The sequence below is a fragment of the Lineus longissimus genome, chromosome 5 (genome assembly GCF_910592395.1).
Source record: "Lineus longissimus chromosome 5, tnLinLong1.2, whole genome shotgun sequence".
Lineage (NCBI taxonomy): Eukaryota > Metazoa > Nemertea > Pilidiophora > Heteronemertea > Lineidae > Lineus > Lineus longissimus.
The window spans coordinates 16156776-16179527 of NC_088312.1; the positions used below are offsets into that span (position 1 = coordinate 16156776).

A 22752-nucleotide genomic window follows, 5' to 3' on the forward strand; every position below is an offset into this window, starting at 1 on the left:
AAAATTAACAAGCATAGCGTTGAATGTCCCCCGTCGCTGTTGGGTGTTTTTTGAAAAATGTGTAGTTTAAATCCATGTGGTCTTGTTGGCTGTCATTGACTGAAGTTTATGGTTCAGTTGGGTGTCCCATTTTAGGGATTTCAATCATTTCAGTCTGAAATTTCATCATCAGAATTTTTACATTGCTGATGAATCTGCACTTTGGAATAGTTATCAGCACTGTGTATCCATCTTTTATCCTTTTTGTCGAAGGTACTTGAACGTGTTATTGCAGCCCGGTTGAATACGTACATGGACACTCACAACCTTCACGATGCCTTCCAATCAGCCTACAAGGCTAAGCATAGTACTGAATCGGCATTACTGAGGGTCCAGAACGATATTCGCAACATGATTGATAAACATGGTGCAGCTGTATTAGTGTTACTAGATCTCAGTGCCGCGTTCGACACGGTCGACCACGAAGTTCTCCTCTCGCGTCTACAAAATCTCCTTGGTATCGACGGTATCCCGCTAAAGTGGTTTCGTTCATATCTGGCGGGGAGGACGCAACATGTGTGTATCAGCGGAAAGAGATCAGCGCCTCAAACACTCAATTATGGCGTACCACAGGGATCAGTATTAGGCCCCATCCTTTTCCTGGTCTACATCCTGCCACTTGGTCCCCTTATCGATGGTTTTGGCACCCCTAGGCACGGATACGCGGATGACAATCAGTTGTATGTAGCACTTCCTGTCACTCAGGCCGCTTCAAGGATCATCGACCTCGAGATCTGTCTCGTTGATATTCATGACTGGCTTACTGTTAACAAGCTCAAAGGAAATCCTTCTAAAACAGAGATCGAACTCTTTGGCTCACAGAGAGTAATCGATTCACTGAACGTTAAATCACTTGTAGTCGCTGGCGTCCAGGTCACTCCGTCCAGTGGCCCTGTGCGGAACCTCGGAGTGTATTTTGATCAAACTCTTTCTATGGCATCACACATAAACTACATCGTCAAATCTGCAACTTACCACTTGCGCAATATTGGTCGCGCTCGCAAGCTCCTTACAACTGCAGCAACGAAAGAGCTAGTGCACTCACTGGTGATGTCTCGTTTGGACTACGGAAATAGTCTGTTAGCTGGGGTTAATGAGCAACTCCTGCACAAATTACAACTAGTGCAGAGCCGTGCAGCAAGAATAATTACAAGGGCTCCACTACGTGAGCACATAACACCCGTTTTGAGAACTCTCCACTGGCTTCCGATACCATATCGTATCGATTTCAAGGTTTTACTCATGGTGTTCAAAGCCAAAAACAACATGGCTCCATCATATATCTCGGACATCCTGCCATCGTATGTCCCAGGGCGATCCCTGAGATCGGATAACCAAGAGTTGTTGGTGACTCCCAGGTATCGCCTTGAGACATTTGGTGGGAGAAGCTTTACAGTTTATGCCAGCAAATTATGGAACTCGCTGGACACTGACACCCGCAACAGCTCCACCGTCAGCGAGTTCAAAAGAAGATTAAAAACCAAACTATTTGAACAGTGTTTTTGTTAAGCGCAGCTGAGCAATTTTTCTAATTGGATTTTGCGCTATATAAATGCTATTTGTATGTATCTATGAAATTTCATTTAAATCGGGGTTGTCTGATTCTCCAATGCATTAGATCAAGTAAAATCGTGAACTTGTGACCTGCAACTATAGATAGAACATGCACATTGTGAATCTGATTTAAATAGTTTGGAGAGAAAAAAAATCAGAAAAAACAAAAGTAACAAAAGAAAAAAATGGCTGTTATACCAATGAAATTTGTCAACACGTCATGTATGAACATCAATACACTGCTACACATAATTTACTCATCAAATCAGCATGAAGCGTGGTATGACTACTGGTAACACTGCACTGCACTGCGCTGGTTTTTCGGCCCTTGGTAGCCAAGTCGAGAATCGAACTCAGCCGATTCAGTAACGTGACACACCAAACTTCAAGCCAAAATATTTTGTTGTTCAGAAGTTACAGAGCGGAAGGGAATTTTCATGACTTTCAGGAAGTGCACCCTATGGGGCAAAAAAATGTATGAAACTAAAAACTCAAAAGATATATCGTGTACCTTTGTTAGCCTAGTCTACCATAAAGATTTGGTAAAGATTGGACGAATATTAAGCGTGTTCTGACACTTCATGTTTTTTGGTTTTTGACCCCTGGGGGCCAAATCGAGAATGAAACTCGGCCGATTTTTCAACGCGACAAACTTTTGGCCCACCCTCCATCAGCACACGAAATTTCAATCCAAAATATTTTGTCGTTTAGAAGTTACAAAGCGGAAGGGAATTTTCATGATTTTCAGGAAGCGCCCCCTATAGGGCAAAAATATGGATGAAACTAAAAACCCGGGTGATATATCGTGTACCTTTGTTGGCTTAGTCTACCATAAAAATTTGGTAAAGATACTTTATGTGTTTTTGGTTTTGGCCCCCTGGTGGCCAAATCAAGAATCAAACTCGGCCGATTTTTCAACGCGACAAACCTTTGTCCCTCTATCAACACACCAAATTTCAATCCAAAATATTTTGTCGTTCAGAAGTTACAAAGCAGAAGAGAATTTTCATGATTTTCAGGAAGCGCCCCCTATAGGGCAGAAAAATGAATGAAACTAAAAATCCGGGTGATATATAGTGTATCTATGTTAGCTTAGTCTACCATAAAAATATGGTGAAGATCAGACGAATATTACGAGAGTTCTAACACTTTATGTGTTTTTGGTTTTGGCCCCCTGGCGGCCAAATGGAGAATCAAACTCGGCCGATTTTTCAACACAACACACCTTTGGCCAACTCTTTTTCAGCACGACAAATTTCAATCCAAAATATTTTGTCGTTCAGAAGTTATAGAGCGGAAGGGAAACGTGCGTCCGGCGAGCGTCGAGCGGTGCAACATTTTGCCCCCTACTGGCCAGGCCGGGAATCTGACCGGGACGATTTTAAGTGGGACACATCTTCAGATATCCTTCACTCCTTCCACCAAATATCGATTAAATTGCTTGAGTCATTTAGAAGCTGTAGGGTTGAAACGAGCAGAAAGTTGGTGCCATGTACTAATACCATGTCCATGTACTAATACACAAGCTCCGGGGGACAATAAGTGAGCCTATATCACAGTGAAAAAAAATGGATGTTTCAATTGACATTGGGAACCTTTTCTTCATCTTGATGTATCTGACCAAGCACTGCCATATAATTTATTGTGCATCACCTCACAACCATTTTAAACTGATGACTCCATCTCAGAAATATGAGTGCGTTGACAGAGCACTTCATGCTCACAATATAGACTAAGCATATATACTCAAAACAGTATCACACTTCTAAAGGCAATAATGATAATGGATATAGAGTGTTACAGCAGCTGTACTAAACTTCTGAGAATACTGAAAAGATGCCTGCATTGCAAGACATCTCCCTTCAAAGACTTGAAAGAGCAAAGATTGGCTAGTTTCTACAAACTGATTTGTAAACCTGTGATATATATCTGGTAAGGATAGAAGCATAAGTTGGAATTTCATGACACCCATCATAGAACTTCTCCAAATGAAAATGTACAATTGACCTTCGTGACTTTGAAAAGTAGATCAAATCAAAAACATGGGTATGTTATGCATCCCAACTGAAAGTACGTTATAAAATTTGGAGATGACATAGTCATTAGTTCAGGAACTATGGCACTTTTGTTGTCAGAGGCCATCTGAGCTAGAGAGTCATAAATACAAAATTTCAACCCCACAGCCCAGAGTTCTCCACTGGACTTAATGGTTTGGCGGGCCACCTGGCCATTAAGGGGGCCACCTGAACATGGGCAATTGCTTATTTTTCCGAGCATGACCAAAAAACTGAAAAAATGTTTGTTTTGACCCAGGGACGCCTCTAGTCCACTTCCATTAGCTCCACTATGCCTCTAAAGACATGAAAAATGATTTAAAAGGAACTGGAACCGCCGAGCGATTTATTCAACTTTTCGACTTTCACCGCCCGAGAAAGTCAAACTTCCAACTTCCTATTCGAGTTCAGATTTGTAGTTCCACCCCCAGTGCCCGAGCATGCACAGTTCAATTTGTTATTATTGAGAATCATGTGAGAATCATGTGAGTCATGCGATCTTGCATTCATGAGTTTTCGTAGTAAATTCCATAGTAGTGATGTCACTCAATGATTGACAGCTAGGCGCCATGTTTCATTCATGCCTCGTTCTGATCACCCGATACGCGGGAAATGAAAACGAGGTCATACGAACTGGCTTGGCGGTTTCAGTTCCCTTTAAATTGATCATATGAAATAGTCCAGGGACCATGTCCTCACCCTGGGTAATGTTAATGCATGTCATTTGCTGTGGATATTGGGAGAACAGTTTCGTTCATTGATGTCAATTTGACAATCTTAGAGGAAGTGGTGTAGTAGTGCAGCTTTCTTTCCTGGGGCAGTTTATATCAATATGCCGTCATAAAACTGGGCTAAAAATGGTTTCCAAGATGGCCTCTTGCCAAATTAGAAAACAAGAGGCCCAAGGGCCTAGCGCTCAGCTGGATCACACAATAACATAGGACTGAGGGTGTAAAGTAGTAAATATCAGCTTTACACTACTGTATGACTGTTTGAAGGTCAAGAGAACACGTTATACCACTAAGATTTCCAATGCAGAGCTGCCAGCTGGATGAAATATGATTGAACTAATCAGCCATGGTATGTAAATATTACAGGAGGCAACGGAAGATATCCCTAGTTCAGTATGTTGTATCGGTAGCTTTACAGAAAAGAAGTGTCAGAGAGGATGAGACTTCTCCATGGACAACTGTGGTATGTCCAGGCTGGGTTGTACAGCACAAGGATACAAAATGCTGTCTGTAATTGAGAGGTATCCTGATTTAACAGAGGTCAAAATAAATAGAAATGACCAGTTTGGGACTAACACCACTGTCTTTTTTTTGATAAGGTAGAGATTACAGGAGTCAACAAAATTAATTTTATTCAGAGAAATTGACCTGTCCTGCAGGTGATTGGAATTTACAATACAAAGGGTCGTTTTCATATTTGAAAATCCCTTCATAATCAAGGGCTACCTCTGACTAAAACAGCACCCATAAACAATAGACCGCCAATTTGACCCCAGCTCCTAACTGCGGGAAAACCCAAGTCCAGCAACCAAAAGTACCAAAAATACATTTTTGTTTACATTTGAACTGCACACATGTGTTTGTTTACAATTTCCCGCGAAATCTCGAAAATCAGGTGACCTGCAATCGTGGATTGAAAATAACATTTATCTGGGTTCAGCAGGTCAGCAGGTATACCGGCTGTTCCAATCATCCCCCTACAGCCAGCTGTTCAAAAGGTAATGTTATTCACCCCACAGGGAGTGCAGGTAATTGATTAAGCCCCTGCATAACTTAACAGCAATGGCTTGGCTTCTGTGAGTGGTAAGGAGAATTGACAGTGTCCGATTAAAAATCCCTCATTTCTGCTCCGCTGAAGTAAATTTTTGAATAAAACCAAGACGTTCCATCAGGGTAAGGTGTCACCACCATTCATGCAAAATTTCAAGGCGATCCAAGGCCTCTAAATGTGACTTTATTCGTCCCCCTTCTAATATTATTATATAGAAGATTGAGACCAGCGATGACGTCATTTCTGGTGATTCCCTACGTTGTCCAATGAACGCTTTTTAAAGTGTGCCATTTGGCATGCATTAGCAATGTATTTTATCAGCGCTGACAATTGCCGAACAGAATGCCGTAGCTCCGTCAATTTGAAATCAATTTTTATGGGAGTAACATTATTGTGTTGCTTAAAACGTCTACTTTTTACTCATGTAAGAATCGTGGTACTAAAAACTAATATGCAAACAGAATCATGCCGATTCACTGCACATACTGTGGGAATTCTCCACTTCAAAATACATCGTGAACAGAGCGTGCACTTCCGATATCGTTTTCACAGAATTGTGGCCAAATTTTCAAGAACTAATTTCTGAAAGTATTCCCTTAAGACCTTATGACTACCACTGAAAGGAACTAGTGACAATATCGCCTACTTGACTACTTTTTAGCAGAAAATTGTTTACTTGTTGCAAAATCAATCTTCCATCTTTACACTGGTCACATGGGGAATGCTGAAATATAGTCTAGTTCCCTGGCCAATTCAATGCGCAGAATACAACTGCGCAACTATACGTCATAACCCTGGCTTTTGAATCGTCAAAAAATCTGTCAAATGTGCCTGTAGCGCCAACTGGCGGTGAAAACTAAACTAATTCCATTACAAGTCAAAATGAAAAATTATTAAAAAATATTCGGCCAGATTTGAAAACAATATTTCCTCTGTGGCCCGAGGTATAAAGGAAAGAAGTTTAAACTTCCCGATGACCTCATTCGCCGAATGGAGGTCGGATCCTATGATTTTTGGTTTCTGAGTTCCCTTTGGGCTACTCCTAATTTAGCAGCGTCAACAAAGTGCCTAGGTCTTACGGTTACAAAATGCCCAAAATTGACATGGAAGGATGGCAGGATGGCAGGAAGGACGGACACCATTCCCTTAGTAATATTACCAGCTTCGCTGACTTTGTCAGCTGAGCTAAAAAAGGGGGCTTTGCCCAATCAATCTGATTGTACACATAACTTCATGTAATGAGTGTGATTACAAGTTGAAGATTGTAACAGAGAGTAAATCTTAGTAGTTGCCATAGTTCCTTCAACAGTCGCAACTCAGTAGACAACCAGTTACTGCAGTCTGGACCTTTACATCACATCGGTTGAAGTTCAGCTTGAGACAAACCAGTCCAGTCTGAGGCTCTACAGAGTATTGGGAAATGAAACAATAATTCCCAGAAATCAATAATGAAACAGCCAGGGGCCATTGTGCTCACCGTATAGATATTTGGTGCTTTGGAATTCATCCAGATTAAGAAACATTGTACATGTATAGTATATAGGTCAAACCAAAGTCGGTATGACATGTGATGTATCGTTGCTTGGAGTAAGTACCATAAGAATATCATCAAAAACAAGTCACTAATAAACGAGATATTGCACTTTTTATCTATTTTAGTTTTGGCCTCCTAGTGGCCGAGTTGAGTACCAGATCAGATCGAAATTCGTTGTCCGAGGTAACATGACGTAGGGAGTCATGTGTATCAAATTTCAAGTTCAAAGCTTTAGTGGTTAAGAAACGTGCCATAGTTATACACAAATGACCAATTTAGGCCATTTGACCTCTGTGACCTTGAAAAGCAAGTCAGATCAAAAACTCATATGATATGTGATGTATCCTTGCTAGTAAAACCTACCATAAAAATGTTATTGAAAACGAATCACTAAAAATAAGCAAGATATTGCACTTCTTACTTTTTCCATTATAGCCCCTGGTGGCCGAATAAAGAATCAGATCGGGCCAAAATTCAGCATCAGAGGTTATCTGATGTAGGGGGTTATATGCACCAAGTTTCAAATTCATAGCTATACTTGTTAAGAAACGTGCCATAGTTTACACTCTAACGGCCAATTTACGCCATATGACCTCTGTGACCTTGAAAAGTAGGTCAAATTAAAAACCCGTAAGATATGTGATGTATTCTTCCTAAGAGTACCTACCATAAAAATTTTATCGAAAACAAGTCACTTATAAGCGAGATATCACACTTTTTAGATTTCCACTTTTGGCCCCCTGGTGGCATAGTTGAGAATCAGATCAAACTGAAATTCAGCACCAGAGGCTATGTGATATAGGGGGTTATATGTACCAAGTTTCAAGTTCATAGCTTTAGTGGTTAAGAAACGTGCCATAGTTTACACTCTAACGGCCAATTTACGCCATATGACTTCTGTGATCTTGAAAAGTACGCCAAATTAAAAACCCGTATGACATAAGATGTATATTTGCTATGAGTACCTACCACAAAAATTTCATCGAAAACAAGTCACTAATAAGCGAGATATTACACTTTTTAGATATCGACATTTGGCCCCCTGGTGGCCAAGTTGAGAATCAGATCGGACCGAAATTCAGTGGCAGAGGTCACCTGACCTAGGGGGTGCTGTGTACAAAGTTTCAAGTTCATAGCCCTAGCGGTTAAGAAACGTGCCACTGTTTCTGAAACAGGATATGACGGACGACGACGACGACGGCCGACAGACACTGCGGTGTCGTATAGACTCACCATACCGGTGAGCCAAAAAGTCTCAAACCCAACCTTGTTCCACAAGTGAAAGCCATAATACCATATAAAACTTCTCAATGTTGGAAAGTAAAATTCACGCCGCAAAAACTTTCTAATAGTACTCTAGCTTGGTGTTCTATTGTTGTCTAACTTCCACTAACAGAATCCAGCCTCTGCAAGCAGACTTCCTGGGAGAGGGACGTTTATTGGTGTCCAGCCCCTTCACAATAATATTTGTTTGTTTGTTTGTTTGTGACATCAGAGGAGTAATGATGCTGGTTGAGACACTGGTCCTCCTCCCTCATAAAATTCAAGCAGGTTCCTCAAGTTATGGTGGGAAATAACCCCCATTAGGAGTTGAGTAGAAAGACTCCTATCCCTTCCAGGTGTCATTGCCTTGGCCCCTTCCCAGGGCTGGATGTCTCGCTCTTTCAGACGCTCCATAGAAAGTGCCATCTTGGTACTCGCCTTCTCTGATGCCTGACGAGATGGTCGCAGCACATCTGTCTGAGTGATCTCGAGCTCCCCAAAGGCTCTTGCATTTCCTGCTAGCCAGTCAGCTTTCTCATTGTAGTGACTTCCAGAGTGGCCAGGAATGTAGATTATCTCGATTTTTGTAGCCGTTCCTTGTAGAAGAAGAAACCAGGTGTTCTTGATCTGTCCAGTACTCAATTTCTTGACCAAGCTTAAGGGGTCAGTTAGAATGACTGCATAATCGTCAGCACTAGCATTCCGGCTGAGCCATGTGAAGGCATCCTCCATAGCTTCACACTCGGACCTGTATGAGCTGGACTTTCTCTGACATGCTACAGACCATTGAAAGACCGTCTTCCCATCTTTCCATACGCATCCACCTCAAGCAGTTGTGTTTTCCCAGATGGAGCTATCCGTGGCAATGATGAGCGTCGGCTTCTTCTCATCCATACATTTAGGGTGTTCAGGTCAAAATAAACCATTACATATATAATTATTATTGCAGGCTATAATTCAAGTATCAGCTATTATAAGCATTATGGCTTTTACAGAATGGAAAAATTCCTGTTCAGTCCAAAGTTATAGGCATTTGAACTTCGCAAGATTGGGACATTTTGACCAAGGGCTCCAAAGGGAAAATGCCTTACAGGGTCAAAGGTCAAATGGCATCCAACATGGCTGCCGGGGTGAGAAAATGATCAGTATTTTAGCTGTAGGAATCTTATTTATGAATATTTTTCAGCAAAATTTATAGAACGGAGTCATATTATGATGACCGTCCTAACAAATCCAAAATGGCTGCCAAAATCCAAGATGGCTACCAATAATCCAAGATGGCCACCAAAACTATGCAACTTCGCAACCTTTTCTGTAGCTCCGACTCCCATTGCAAGCCAAAGGAGTAGTAAAACTTGATGATTATGGATCTTCGGGTTGGAATTCAATATGGCGGCATTCCAAGATGGCCGCCAAGGACAAATATTGGAATATGGCTGCTGGTAATAAGGATGTTGGCAGGTATCATTTCAGTTTCTTAAACTAAGACACTGGTATGATATGCAGCTCGAGGTCAGTCAATCTTTATCCACTTTCATGCAACCGCCATCAGGCGGCCATGTTGAAACCAATGTGGCCACCATTGAAACCAAGATGGCCGTCAAACTCTGCCAACACCATTAATATTCTAACCAGGCTTGTAATATATCAAAATAATCGGATGAGAGTAAGGACGCCAATCGACTGTTTAAAATGTGGCTAATAACAGACACAGAAAGACTAGAAGCGTTATAAATCAAGTTCATACATTATTATTCAACTCATTTGCAAATTACAGATGAAAATAACGGATAATACATCTCAAGTACCATCGAATGTATTCGCTGCTGGACAACCACAATCCCTCACTCTGCTGAATCTGCCTCAATTCTCTTCATCCAGCCAGATCTGAAGATAAAGAATAATACCTCAAAATAAAGAATAATATCTCAAAATAAAGAATAATATCTTAGTCGGTATTGGTACTTTCAATTATATCATTTATGTCAATGAGACATCTCCCCCAAGGCTTTATTGGTTCAGAGTTACAGATGGTGCTATAGTACACACAGCTATAGCCAAACATGGCCTGGTCACTCACAGAACACTGCCACACTGTCACTAAAACAATGCAATGCTGAATGCATGAACCAGGAAATGAAAAGAAAAACATTGATATTTTCACCAAACTACCCAACAAAACCTTTAAATACAGAGCATTCGAGTCTCAGGACTGTCAAGAACAACATTAGTCAACTGTCACGAGATAACAAGAATGAAAACATTGTCAAAATATACAATAAACCTACCCAAACTGACTGAAATCAGTTGATTTTCTGATGCTAATTTAATTGGAAAAGTGCCCGGATGTTACGAAAATTGGGCATGCGCCACCATCGGCCAAGTTGGAACTACAAAATAAATTATAAACTCTTGATTCCGCTGGAGATGTCAAATAATTTTCATCAAAACGGAGGTTTATACTTACAATTACCACTAAATCCGTTTAATTATCATTTCTATGAGATTTCAGAAGGGATAATTAGGTGTTGTTTAGGAGTGTCAAATCTTGAAAATGCCTAAAATCGGTAAATATTGACGGAATTTCATCCGGTTTTGGACGAACAGCAAGAGTTTCAGCAGTAGAGTTCATTTCCGGATAGATAATTTACATAGGTCATATGCCCTTTGCGGAAAAGGCGCCAAAGATTTGACGAGCAAGTGACAGTTGGCCACGCCCCCGTGCCGTCCTCATTAGCATAACGTTATGGCGGACGTGATGATCGCCACGGCGGCCCAAGTTGTGCGTAATTTCTAATTTCTCCCCAAATACTCGATAAATTTCATTGAAATTTGAGACAATGAAAGATTAGATACCTGTTTACCTTGGGTCTTCCTGGTTTCTTCATACATCATCGATAAGACACCGAAATTAACCGAACTTCAAGAGGTGTGAAAAGTTTTTTTCGTCATTTTCTGTGCGTGACGCGAAAATGCGCTTACGGAACGTCGAAAGTCACGTGACCTGAACACCCTAATACACTCTACAATAATGTATTCTGTGTTCAAATCTCTATGCTGTTCATTTTGATAGAACCAATGTTATAAACTAAGCCCTGACCATCCACAAAAGTAATCTTATTTTGACCATACATAATTTACCTGGCCATGTTGTGAATTATATTTTATGGCCTGGAAGCGTGTGTTGATTTTGGCATTTTCACCGACTGCTGGATGAACAAGCACTAATAGATAACACTATCAAGGAGTATTTTCAAAATTGACAACCAGTCAACAAATTTGAAAACATTTTAAAATTTGAAACTTCTCCCCAACTCAGAGTCTGCAGACTTATCATACAATGTCATTTTCAGTAGTATTGTACCCGTTTTCAATGACATTAGCCCACCAGATATATTATTCAACATTCACAGGCAGCATTGCACATTTGTAGCTGGCCATATTTTTGTTCCTTATCATAATTCCATGTTCATTGTAGGCTAGATTACGGGCTATCTATAATTTGTAGAGTAACTGCACCAAGCAGCTCATAATATAGCCAATATTAAAACTATACACATCAAAAGCTATAGATCATGTTGTATGTCATTTTTGGATACTGCCTCCCTGATCTTCAGCATTCATATCTGCAGCCACTGAATAGATGAACTAACAATATCCACATTCAGTATTTGGATTTTGGCTGAGTACATGTAGATAACCAACAACAAAACAACCACAATAAACACCCCGTACCAAGCCAAGGTATTTAGAAAGCACCAGACTTATGCCACAGAAAATGGGTTACCAAGCCTTTATTATTTCGCCAGGATTTTTTCTCAATATCAGAAATGCCAACATTTACACTTCTCAGGCTAAGGCCACACCTTTTTGATAAGTTGTTGGTGGGGGTGGGGGAATAAAAAAATAATGAAAAAAACCCCTCAGATCACCACATTAACTTGAGTTCCCATTGAATTGTTTATCACCAGTATGAATCCATATACCTCAGACGACCACATTCATAACTTGAGTTCCCATTGAATGATTTATCACCGGTATAAATCCATATACCTCAGATGACCACATTCATAAATTGAGTTCTCATTGAATGGTTTATCACCAGTATGAATCCTCGCCAACAGAAGCCAAAAAGGCTACTAGGAACAACCCTGTTTCAAAAACCTCCTGGAGACTGTAAATTACCCAAGTCCACATGTACATGCGCATTCGTATTTCCAATGTTGGGAACTAATGAACTGATGGTGGCGTCACCTGTAACTCCCTCATCGGTGTACATCGAGTATGTAACAAAACGCATTGGACTGCGCCAAAATGGAGCGAAGTTGAGGTTTTTCAGAAATATTTTTATGTCTACCTTTCAAGCAACCATCGGCGGAAATAAAATGAAACGGCCTGAGCCGTTGTGCTCTCCTGTCGACATTGAAGGGAGAACCTGAAGAAGAACTTGTTAGGAAAAATCTTCGGGAGACAATCATGTAATAGTTCTGGATATGATGACGACAAACGACGGATGCCGCAGTATCGCCACGTGAGCTAAAAATGGACATTAATTATTTTTAACTTTGCCCCCTAGTGGCTACATTTAAAATCAGATCGGGATCAAAGTAGGTTGTTAGAGTAAGGGATGCATGTGGCTACCTTCACACCATATATGATCAACATCAGAGCTCTAGTTTTGACAAAAATAGACTTACATGATTTTTTTAACTTTGTCACCTGGTGGCCACATTCGTAATCGAATCCGGACTGCAGTTAATCGTCTGGGTAGGACTTGCCTAGAGGTATCTTTGTACAGGTTTAGAATGATATAGGTTACATAGTAAGTAAACGTACCATGTCTGTTGAAAACCCCTGGTAATATAACATGTATCCTTACTAGATGTACCTATGATAAATATTTGGAAATGATCCAGCTTCTAGTTCAGAACAAAATCACACTTTTTGTGTTTTGGGGTTTTGTCCCCCGGTGGCCAATCCATGAAAAAATCACATCGAAATTTAGTCTCAGAGCAGAGTTCATTTGACCTAGGGGAACATACATTTATGAACAAGATTTCAAGTCGGTAACAGCAGCGGTTACGAAACATGCCGCTATTGCCTAATGGCGGTGATGCCGATAGCGAACTTTGACCTCTGTGACCTTGATTGAAAAGTAGGTCAAATAAAAAACCCGGGTAATTTTTCAAGCACCCTTATGAGATGCACCCACACTAAAACTTTCATGATTCTAATAAGCACCGTTCATAAGATATAGCCAAAATAGGTTTTCAAAGAGCAGTCAAATTGCGCTTATTTTCATTTTGAAAGAAGGACTTGCCTAGGGGTACCCACACACCAAGTGTGATCTTTCTAGGTCAAGTGGTTAAGAAATGTGCCAATCTTTTGTTAAAAGTTAATGACGACATCGGACGCCACGGTATCATATAAGCTCACCTGACAGGTGAGCTAAAACACAAAGGCTTTGAAGCCAAGCAACTATCGGCAAAAATGCGTGTGAAAAAAGGTCTTCAGGACTGCTATTTATTTTCACTTTCGGAAAAATGACCCCCGGTGGATTATAGGGGGTTGCATGGGACACAGAGTGATGATGGTGATGGTCACCCCCAATCTACTAGAATCATCGAAATTCCTCACTGTTGTTAGAGATCTGGGAAAACAGGTCATCTGCATTGTATTCCACAGGCAGGGCAATATCATTTTTTCATAATCATTTTAAAATGAATGAAGACAGGTTGAAGGTCCTCAACGCAGAGCATGTGCTGCTCTTGATGGGTACGGTACCCCAAAATCATGCCTCCATATTACGTACTTCAAACTGATATCTGTATATAATCAAAAGTGACTAGGAGTCTCAACTTGTTCATATTCAAATCATAATCTTTGTGTATTCATACTCAAGTTGTAACTATTTCAAAGAATACTATAGGCAGGCAAAGATCAACAAGGATCATGATGGCGATTATGATGATGATGATGATGAATAATGGGTTTTTAACCTAAGACAAGATTGAGCCCAATCTAATTAAGGTTTTTGGTAAACGTATTGTCTACTAGAATTGACTTGAAAATTTGAAAACCACCGATCAGCACGTATTTCAGAAAAAATATGCCACCTTTAGACGATTGAAATTGTCCAAATTTTTTAGTTGACGGCGATGTGATGAGGTCAAGACCACACAAAATCCTTTGACACAATCTATAATTTTAAAATTTATTCAAAAGTTCAATATTTGTAACGAATGACGTTGGCCTTTAAAACATTTCCTAAACGTGCTACAACTGTCCACTTCCCAGGTACTACTAGGTCACGGAACCAAGCAACAGTCACAGCAACGTAATATTTCATATCATAATCTAAATGTTACTTACAATTCTATGGCTTTGTTCCAATTGATGACATATCCTGATAGCACAAACGATTCTATGTTGATAATGTGTACATTCCCCCGCTCCGTTCCTACATACAACCATTTGCTTTGGAATGGAAGGTGAATGTATGTAAGGCTGAAAAAACAAAGCAAAAATATTTTTTTAACCCGTATCGAGGCAAGCACTTAATATTTCTAAACCCTGAATGGGGCAAGGCATTTCAGGTAATGGCAAACAATTCAGAAAAACAATAATAACAACAGAATGAACCAAGGTAGACCCAATAAAGTATACATTTTTCAAAAGCTAACAATGTTAACTAAATATTCCCAATTTGACATTGAGAAAGAAAGAGAGTTTTACCACTAAAAAGGGACTTATTCACCAAAAAGGGCACAGGGGGGTCGGCCAACCAAACTACCCCTCACAACCACAAACATGGACCAATACACACTACAATACACACAAAGAGAGGGCAGCACCGCTGTCGGCGGCTGGAACCAATTTCAACAGAGAACTTCCCCGAAATTACTAGCTTGTAGTTTGGAGTGATAGAGGTTTCTCGATGATGATTATGAACATTATAGGAAGAAGTTTTGATGGTAAAAACAGGTTTCAATCCTGTCGTTTGTAAAAAAAAAAGACATTTTAGTTCATGGCTGTCCCTGACTGTATAGTACATGCACATACGGTATATACAGAGCCCAGTGTGTATTGTTGTGACGGCGACCCTTACGTAATCAACCAGTGTGGTGACAAAATTCGTCACGCTTGGCTGCTCTTGAATTGAACGTCTTCCGACAGAACGAGAATGGCAGGAGCACAGTCCAGTGATTTCGAAAAGTTTGTGCGGGGCGCTTTCGCTGATCTTAATATATCGATCAAAGGCCTCAGCGCTGATCAACTGAGGCAGACAACAGAAATTCAACACCTAACGAAAACCGTAAATAAACACGCACAATACCTTAGCAAAATAGAATCGCATGAGGAAAAGTTAGAAAATCTAGGAAATGAGGTATCGAAACTGAAAACTTTGCAAAAAGATCTCGATGAGCAGAATCGCCGCAACAAACAATTAGAAAAAGAAATAAAAACCGCAAACAAATCTATGAAACAGCTAGAGGACTTGTGTATGGATCTGCAAGCTGAAATCCATACGGTGACCAAAAACAATAGCACCGCAGACCCATTTGATGATGTAGACACCTGTCTCATTGTCGCTAACCTTGCACACGAGGGGAACGAAGATGTAACTAAACGAACACAAGAGCTCCTAGCCATTATTTTTCCTAATGATGTTCCGGAAATAGTGAAAGCTATTAGGCTCAAGCCTCGTGCGGGTAGTGGCGGCAAGGCAGGGGTCATCAAAATGGCTCTCGATTCTAGAGAAGATAGAACCCGTGTTCTAAAAGCAAAGTCAAAACTTGCTCAGTTTCCTGCTTATAAGCAAGTATGGATAAACCCATGTAAAACAAGAAACGAGCTTGTTAATGAAAGCAACATGTGGGCCCTCTTGACAATAGTGCCCGACGGTAAAAAATTCCGGCTGAGTAGGAACGGGCGTATTACGGTAAATGATTCGGATACGAAAGGAGCTGCGCCAGAAATCGCTAAACGTCGACGAGTGACGTCCGGTGAGAACACCGAATACAGGCTACGGGTACGGGAGCAACGAAACGAAAGCGAAATGGAAACTGTAAACGAGGAGAAAGGACGGGAGAAACAATCAGACGAAGATAGTGAATACGAGGAAAACTAAAGTCAGTGAAACAATCGCCAGCTATATGGAGGTTCAGACATTACGATAGGAACGTGGAACGTAAGGGGATGGACCAAAACGGAAGACCACCCCGCAGGAAAATTAAGAAATGATGTGATACTGAATAAAACTGATTTCGATGTGATGGTGATATGTGAAACCCATCTTAAAGATGGAAATGATATATCTGTGACAGGTTACGAATGGTTTGGCTTTAACCGTGAGAATATAAACAAACGTGCGACACGAGGTTCAGGGGGTGTAGGTGTACTGGTAAAGAGCGTGTTGATGAATGAATTTGCTGTGACCGTAATGGAAAATTCGTATGAAGGAATTCTATGGATCAAACTTTCCTCTCGTATTGATGAAAGTCTCTCGTTTCTGCTATGCGCAGTATACCTGCCACCGGCAAATTCATCAAGGGGGGATACGTCCCAGGAATTTTACGACGCACTTCTTGCGCAGTATTATTACCACTATACGAATGAAATTGTAGTCATAGCAGGAGACTTCAAAGGTAGAATAGGCCAGAAGATGGACACGGTAGAAACTACTCTCCCGATACGGGAACCCATCGATCTTGTGACAAACAAATTTGGTGATTCTTTGTTAGACTTCCTTCAGGACGCTAACTTATGTGTGTTAAATGGCAGAGCTGCAGGAAAGGACAACTATACAAATGTCTCGGGGCTAGGTAAATCAGTAGTTGACTTTATCATACCTCATTAGTATGTGAGCCAATCACGTCGCGTCATTCACGACCACGTGCCATGCGATAATTTTGACTATTCCACGGCATTATTCCACGGCTGACGTCATCGATGACGCGATATTGCAAATGGTGGCCATTAAGATTTCGACGAAATCGGCGATAAAAAACAGCATATTAACGGCGTTTTAAGCCAGGAAGTTGCACAGTGATACTGTCAGGGTCTTAAATTACACCCACAAAGTAGGTAGGTTGCATTGGGTGGAACTGTTACATCCACGAACAGAAAGTACAAGGCATTCAAGTTGGGCCTGGACTCGCTTCAAACAAACATCGTCTGCTAATGTAAACACACACTGTCTACAGTACATAATGTACACGTCTTGGCTCCATACATGATTTGCGTATCCGCCGATTAAAAATCACTTTGACAGTGGTTTGGGTCGCTGTGCAAAACCTGCTGGGCCGATTTCTTCAAGGTTTGGTTTAAAGTAAAAGCAAAGCCTCGTGAAATAATTTTTTACCTGAGAAATAATTTTGACTATTCTATGGCTTGACATGCAATATTTATATAATATCATAGTACCCACAGAACAGTTTAACCGCACGGTGGAATATAATGTGCTTCTGATGAGTGATCTTGTAAATCCAGGGGACTATGGTGCAAATTGCCGGATTCCGGACCATTCTATTGTGACATGTTCAGTACGGGTAGCCGAAATTCCGAGTTCGCGGCCCGTCGGTGGTAAAAATGAATGTGAGGATAGTGATGATACAAGACAGGACACAGTTGTGAATAAGAGGTATACTTTAAATGGAGTGTCGATTAACTTTTTGGAAAATCACCGCAGGCGAAATGCTATTGTGAACACATGTGACGGTCTTCTGCGCAAGATTTCTAACCAGGACGAGATCGACACCGCCTATGGGACAGTGGTCGATATTCTGCATGAGGAAATGAGTGATCTGTTACCACATAGAAAAGTAAAAGTGCGTTTTAAAAATAAGCAAAGGAGAATAACAAAAAAACCGTGGTGGCATATGGAGTTAGACAATGTGTGGCGATTGTGTAAACACACTGAGAAAAATTTCTTACGTTGTCGAGGTAATCGCGAACAAAAGCGTGTGTTACGGGGGGAATTTCAAATTCGAAGAGCGGATTTTGATAAACGGTATAGGCAGGTTCAGAGACAGTATGAAGCCAAAACAATGAATGAGATTGAGCACTTCAGGACGTCTAACCCAAAGGAATTTTGGAGGCGGATTAAAGCGTTTGGCCCAGGGAAGCGTACCGAGGACGTTACATCAGTAAAAATGCCAGATGGTAGTATTTCCTTTGGTAAGAACGATATCATGAAAGTATGGAAGGAAAAGTTTGAGGCCTTATATAATCCAACAAATGTTCAAGATCAGGCGGAAGGTCAGAATGACGGTGCATATAATGAAATAATCCGAGACTTAAATAGTAGTGCAGGCCCGCCGGAACTTAATAACAATATACGGAGGACTGAAGTAGTGAAAGCCTTGGGTGGCATTAAATCCGGAAAGGCTACTGGTCCTGATCAGATTCCGAATGAGATACTGAAAAGTCCAAGAATGACTGACATATTACACCAATTCTTCTGTGCTGTGTTCAAGTACGGAAAAACTCCTTCGATGTGGAACAACAGTATAATACATCCGATACATAAGCCTGGAAAAGACCGATTAGATCCGTTGAGTTATCGGGCATAAGTCTCAATTCAACAACTGGAAAAGTGTATAGTACGATATTGAATAACAGGCTAATGACCTTTATAGACGACAATGATTTGTTGGTCGATGAGCAAAATGGGTTCAGGAAAGGCAGGAGTTGCGAGGATCATATCTTTAGTCTGACAACAATAGTGAGAAATCAAAAACAACAGAAAAAGCCTACTTTTGTTTGTTATGTGGATTTCTCCAAGGCATTTGATATGATAGATAGAAAACTGTTGATAACAAAGCTGTATGGTAAAGGCATCTCCGGCAGATTCCTTAAATCAGTTTTGTCAATGTACAAGGATACAGATGCACGCGTGCGCATCAATGGGTGTCTGACTGATAGTTTTAGGACAACGTGCGGAGTCAGACAGGGGGACAGCCTATCGCCAACTCTTTTTGCTATATATCTCAATGATCTAGCGGAACAGATAAACAGTGAAGGAAATGGCGTAGCTATAAACGGTAGAAATATAGCTATTCTGTTGTATGCTGATGATATTGCCCTGATTAGTGACAATGAGGAATCGCTCCAAAACATGATAGACATGGTGCGGGATTGGTGTATAAAGTGGCGTATGGAAGTGAACGTTGAAAAGACAAAAGTTATGCACTTTCGTAGGAAATGTGAAGCGCCAACTAATTATGTATTTCATTTTGGAGAACATGATATTGAGCGAACTAATGCCTATCGTTATCTGGGTGTAGAACTGAATGAATATTTAGATTATACCCACACTGCAGACGTGTTAGCGAAAGGGGCCTCAAAGGCTCTAGCAGGTATTTTAGTGAAGCATTTCTTGACGGCAAGAGGACTCATGTATAATTCGTATATATGCTTATATGACGCTCAGGTGGTGCCAGTGATGGACTACTGTTGCAGTGTTTGGGGTTTCAAAACTTATAGACAATGTGAGAAAGTTCATTTGCGGTGTTTAAGATCCTTTCTAGGAGTTGGTAAATTTTCAGCTATACCGGCAATAGTGGGCGACATGGGTTCCATACCGCTGTCTATCAGGCATCATGTCAAGATGTGTAACTTGTGGTTTAAGCTGTGTACTTTGCCTGTTCATAGAATTGCCAAACACATATTTCTATGGGATTATGAGTTATCTAGACAAGGGAAAGATAACTGGTGCAAAAGTATAAAAACTATTTTGAACGATTGTAATATGACTAACATTTATGATGCTCCCATGCTACACAGGACATTCTCAGCAGCAGAAAATAGGGAGCTTTCAGGCCGGATAAGGGACTCTTTCATGGCAAATTATGTGGTTAAATGGAAAAATGAGCTGGTGAACATGCCAAAACTACGAACGTTTAAGTTGTTAAAACAGGAATTCGGTACGGAGAGATATGTTTTATTGCCACTAAGTAGGGCAAGTAGGTCTACAATAGCAAGAATGCGTAACGGTACATTCCCTCTAGGTATAGAATTAGGACGATATCGGGGTGTGCCGCTTGAAAATAGAACCTGTAAGAACTGTGGTGATGAAAAAGTGGAAGATGAGTTCCATTTTCTTTTGGAGTGTACAAAATATAGCCGAGAACGGGTGGACTTGCTGTTGGATATTGGTGAAAATGTTGGTTCCATGGACCGGAGCGGTGGACTGAATGCGCTTCTGTCGAGTCCGGCAGTGGCAGGACGTGTAGCTAGCTATATACGACTCATCTACCAAATGCGTAAATAAACCGCCTCAAATCTTAAGTAGAATAAGTCGTGTATGGTCGGACCACCCCTCCCTTTGCCGCGGTCGACATGTTGCGCTCCCGTTAACAAATTATGAATTATTGTGTCTCGTAAGCCTTTGCAGGCTGGCTTTTTGTAAAAGGTGACACGTTAATAAAATATATATATATACACACTGTAGTACTCTGGATTAAAACGAGATGATATACCATCAAATAAAGTCATAAACTAACCCTTCTTCTCTATACTGGATTTTATTATTCATGTTTCCGTAGCATCCACCATAGCTGGTCTGGTCCCTCCCTCAGAAACACCATCACCCGCCCCCCCCAAAATACATCGAAAAGACAAAAGCAAACAAGCAAAGGTGAGAAAACATGCGTATTGGTCATTCTTAACGGCTGCACAGTGATAACTGATGACGTTATGGGGATTCCCCATTGTAGCGGGTGATTCAAATAACATACGGAATTAGACGTAGGTGCCCGTTTTCAGCTTTTAAAAGGCTACGGTGTTCTCCGTAGGTGCCCACATATGGGTTAATGAAGATACTGCAATAACATGGTTACTGGAAAAATCAGAAGAGGTGATATTGTTTTTTATCTCCAGACAGCCCATTCAGAAATCAAAACTTTCGCAGCAAATTTTAAGGTTTACAACTTGAACATGTTGAATCAAGCTACAGTGCCGACCATTCGCAACTTCCCATTTCTTTTGCGAAATTCCTACAGATTTCTAGCTGAGTTCTTGCAAATTTGTGTGTGAAATACCATTCGTTTCGTAGGCGAATAATTTCCAAACGATCCTCTTGGGCAATAATTATTGTGCGAAAAAGCGACACGAATTTTCAAAATCTTATTCTTACTGTTTGAAAAAATTTGTCTGCGAATTTTCGTTTTTGATTCTTACGTAACCCGAGCTCAAAGACCAGCCTAAAACTTGACCGAAAAATAGTCACGCATGAGTGTTCTCCGGAGTGACCCATCGTAACCGGTACAACTGACTGGCGAAAGACATTACCCACAATGGCATCACAGTCGAAAAAACCTAGTGACGACTTTGAAACTTTTTTGCGAAAATCGTTTGGTGATTTACAGCAGTCAATGAAGCAGATGTCCACTGAGCAAAGTAAACAAACGGAACAAATAGATCAACTTACAAAGACATAAGAATAGCCAGCAACTGAGCAAATGAGATAAACAGGGAGGGGAAATAAAAACTCTTTCAGATGCCGTGAGGGACAATCGAATGAAGTACGGCAACTCAAGGCAGCGAATGAAAATGTACGTAAAACGCTGGATGAACAAATTCAGCGAAACAGGCAACAAGAAAAAGACCTTAAGAATGCCAAGAAAGACACAAAAGCCCTAGAAACTCTGCGCTTAGAGTTGCAAACTGAAATAATGTAAAATGCGTGTTCAATGCCTAAAGCCGCTGAAAAAACGACGAAAGCTGTCTTATCATCGCAAATCTACCTGTAGTAGGAAATGAGGATGCGGTTGAATAGGCTCGGGCCCTAGTTGCGCTTCTGAAATTGCAGCCCCGACCAGAGGTGGCTGACGCAGTTCGCTGGAAATCGTGCATTGACGGTAAAACGGGGTTGATTAAAATGGCATTCAAAACTAAGGAGGATAAGTCTGAGGTTTTAAACTCAAAGAAAAGTTGGCTAAATGCGCTGGGTATGAATGGGTATGGAAACAGCCATACAAAACGAAAAGTGAGGTCATCAGCAACAACTACATGCAAACTTTCTGAAACTCATACCAGAGGGACAAAAGTTTCGCGTAAATGGAAACAGTCTGGTATTGGTAACCGAGACCACAACTGCAACGAAGGATACTGGGGCAGATAGTAATAAAGCATAAAAAAACCTAAAACGTCACCGCCAAACAAGGGGATTACGGAATGTGGAAATACGGCTCACGGTGAGGCCATGTAAACTTTATACGAGCGAAACGATAGTGACCAAGACGGCGACGGTGATAAGGAGACTAGAGAATAGGGTTCAAGCTAGTCATTTTCGGATGACTCCATGTTAATTGGTCAGTGGAACGTGAATGGATGGACAGAAACTAGCGAGCACCCGCTCAAATGGACATAGTTAAAAATGCCAATCCTGATGTGCTCATGGTAAGCGAAACCCATCTGCGGGACAAAAATGTGATAGACGGACCTAAACCCGAGAGCAGTATGATGATCTAGGGGTGTGGGTGTGCTCGTGAAGCAGTCTTTACTGAGACTATATGATGATAA

At 40.9% G+C, this 22752-nt stretch overlaps 1 protein-coding gene across 8 annotated transcripts in view; it reads right to left on the minus strand.

Annotated features, from left to right (window-relative positions):
* LOC135487457 (syntaxin-binding protein 5-like) overlaps positions 1-22752 on the minus strand; it is a 368020-nt gene that overhangs the window by 261994 nt on the left and 83274 nt on the right. For all 8 annotated transcript variants that reach the window (XM_064771115.1, XM_064771121.1, XM_064771120.1 and 5 more), the window contains exon 5: positions 14599-14733. In XM_064771115.1, the coding sequence (XP_064627185.1) occupies positions 14599-14733 (135 nt within the window). The remainder of the gene's footprint in view (positions 1-14598; positions 14734-22752) is intronic.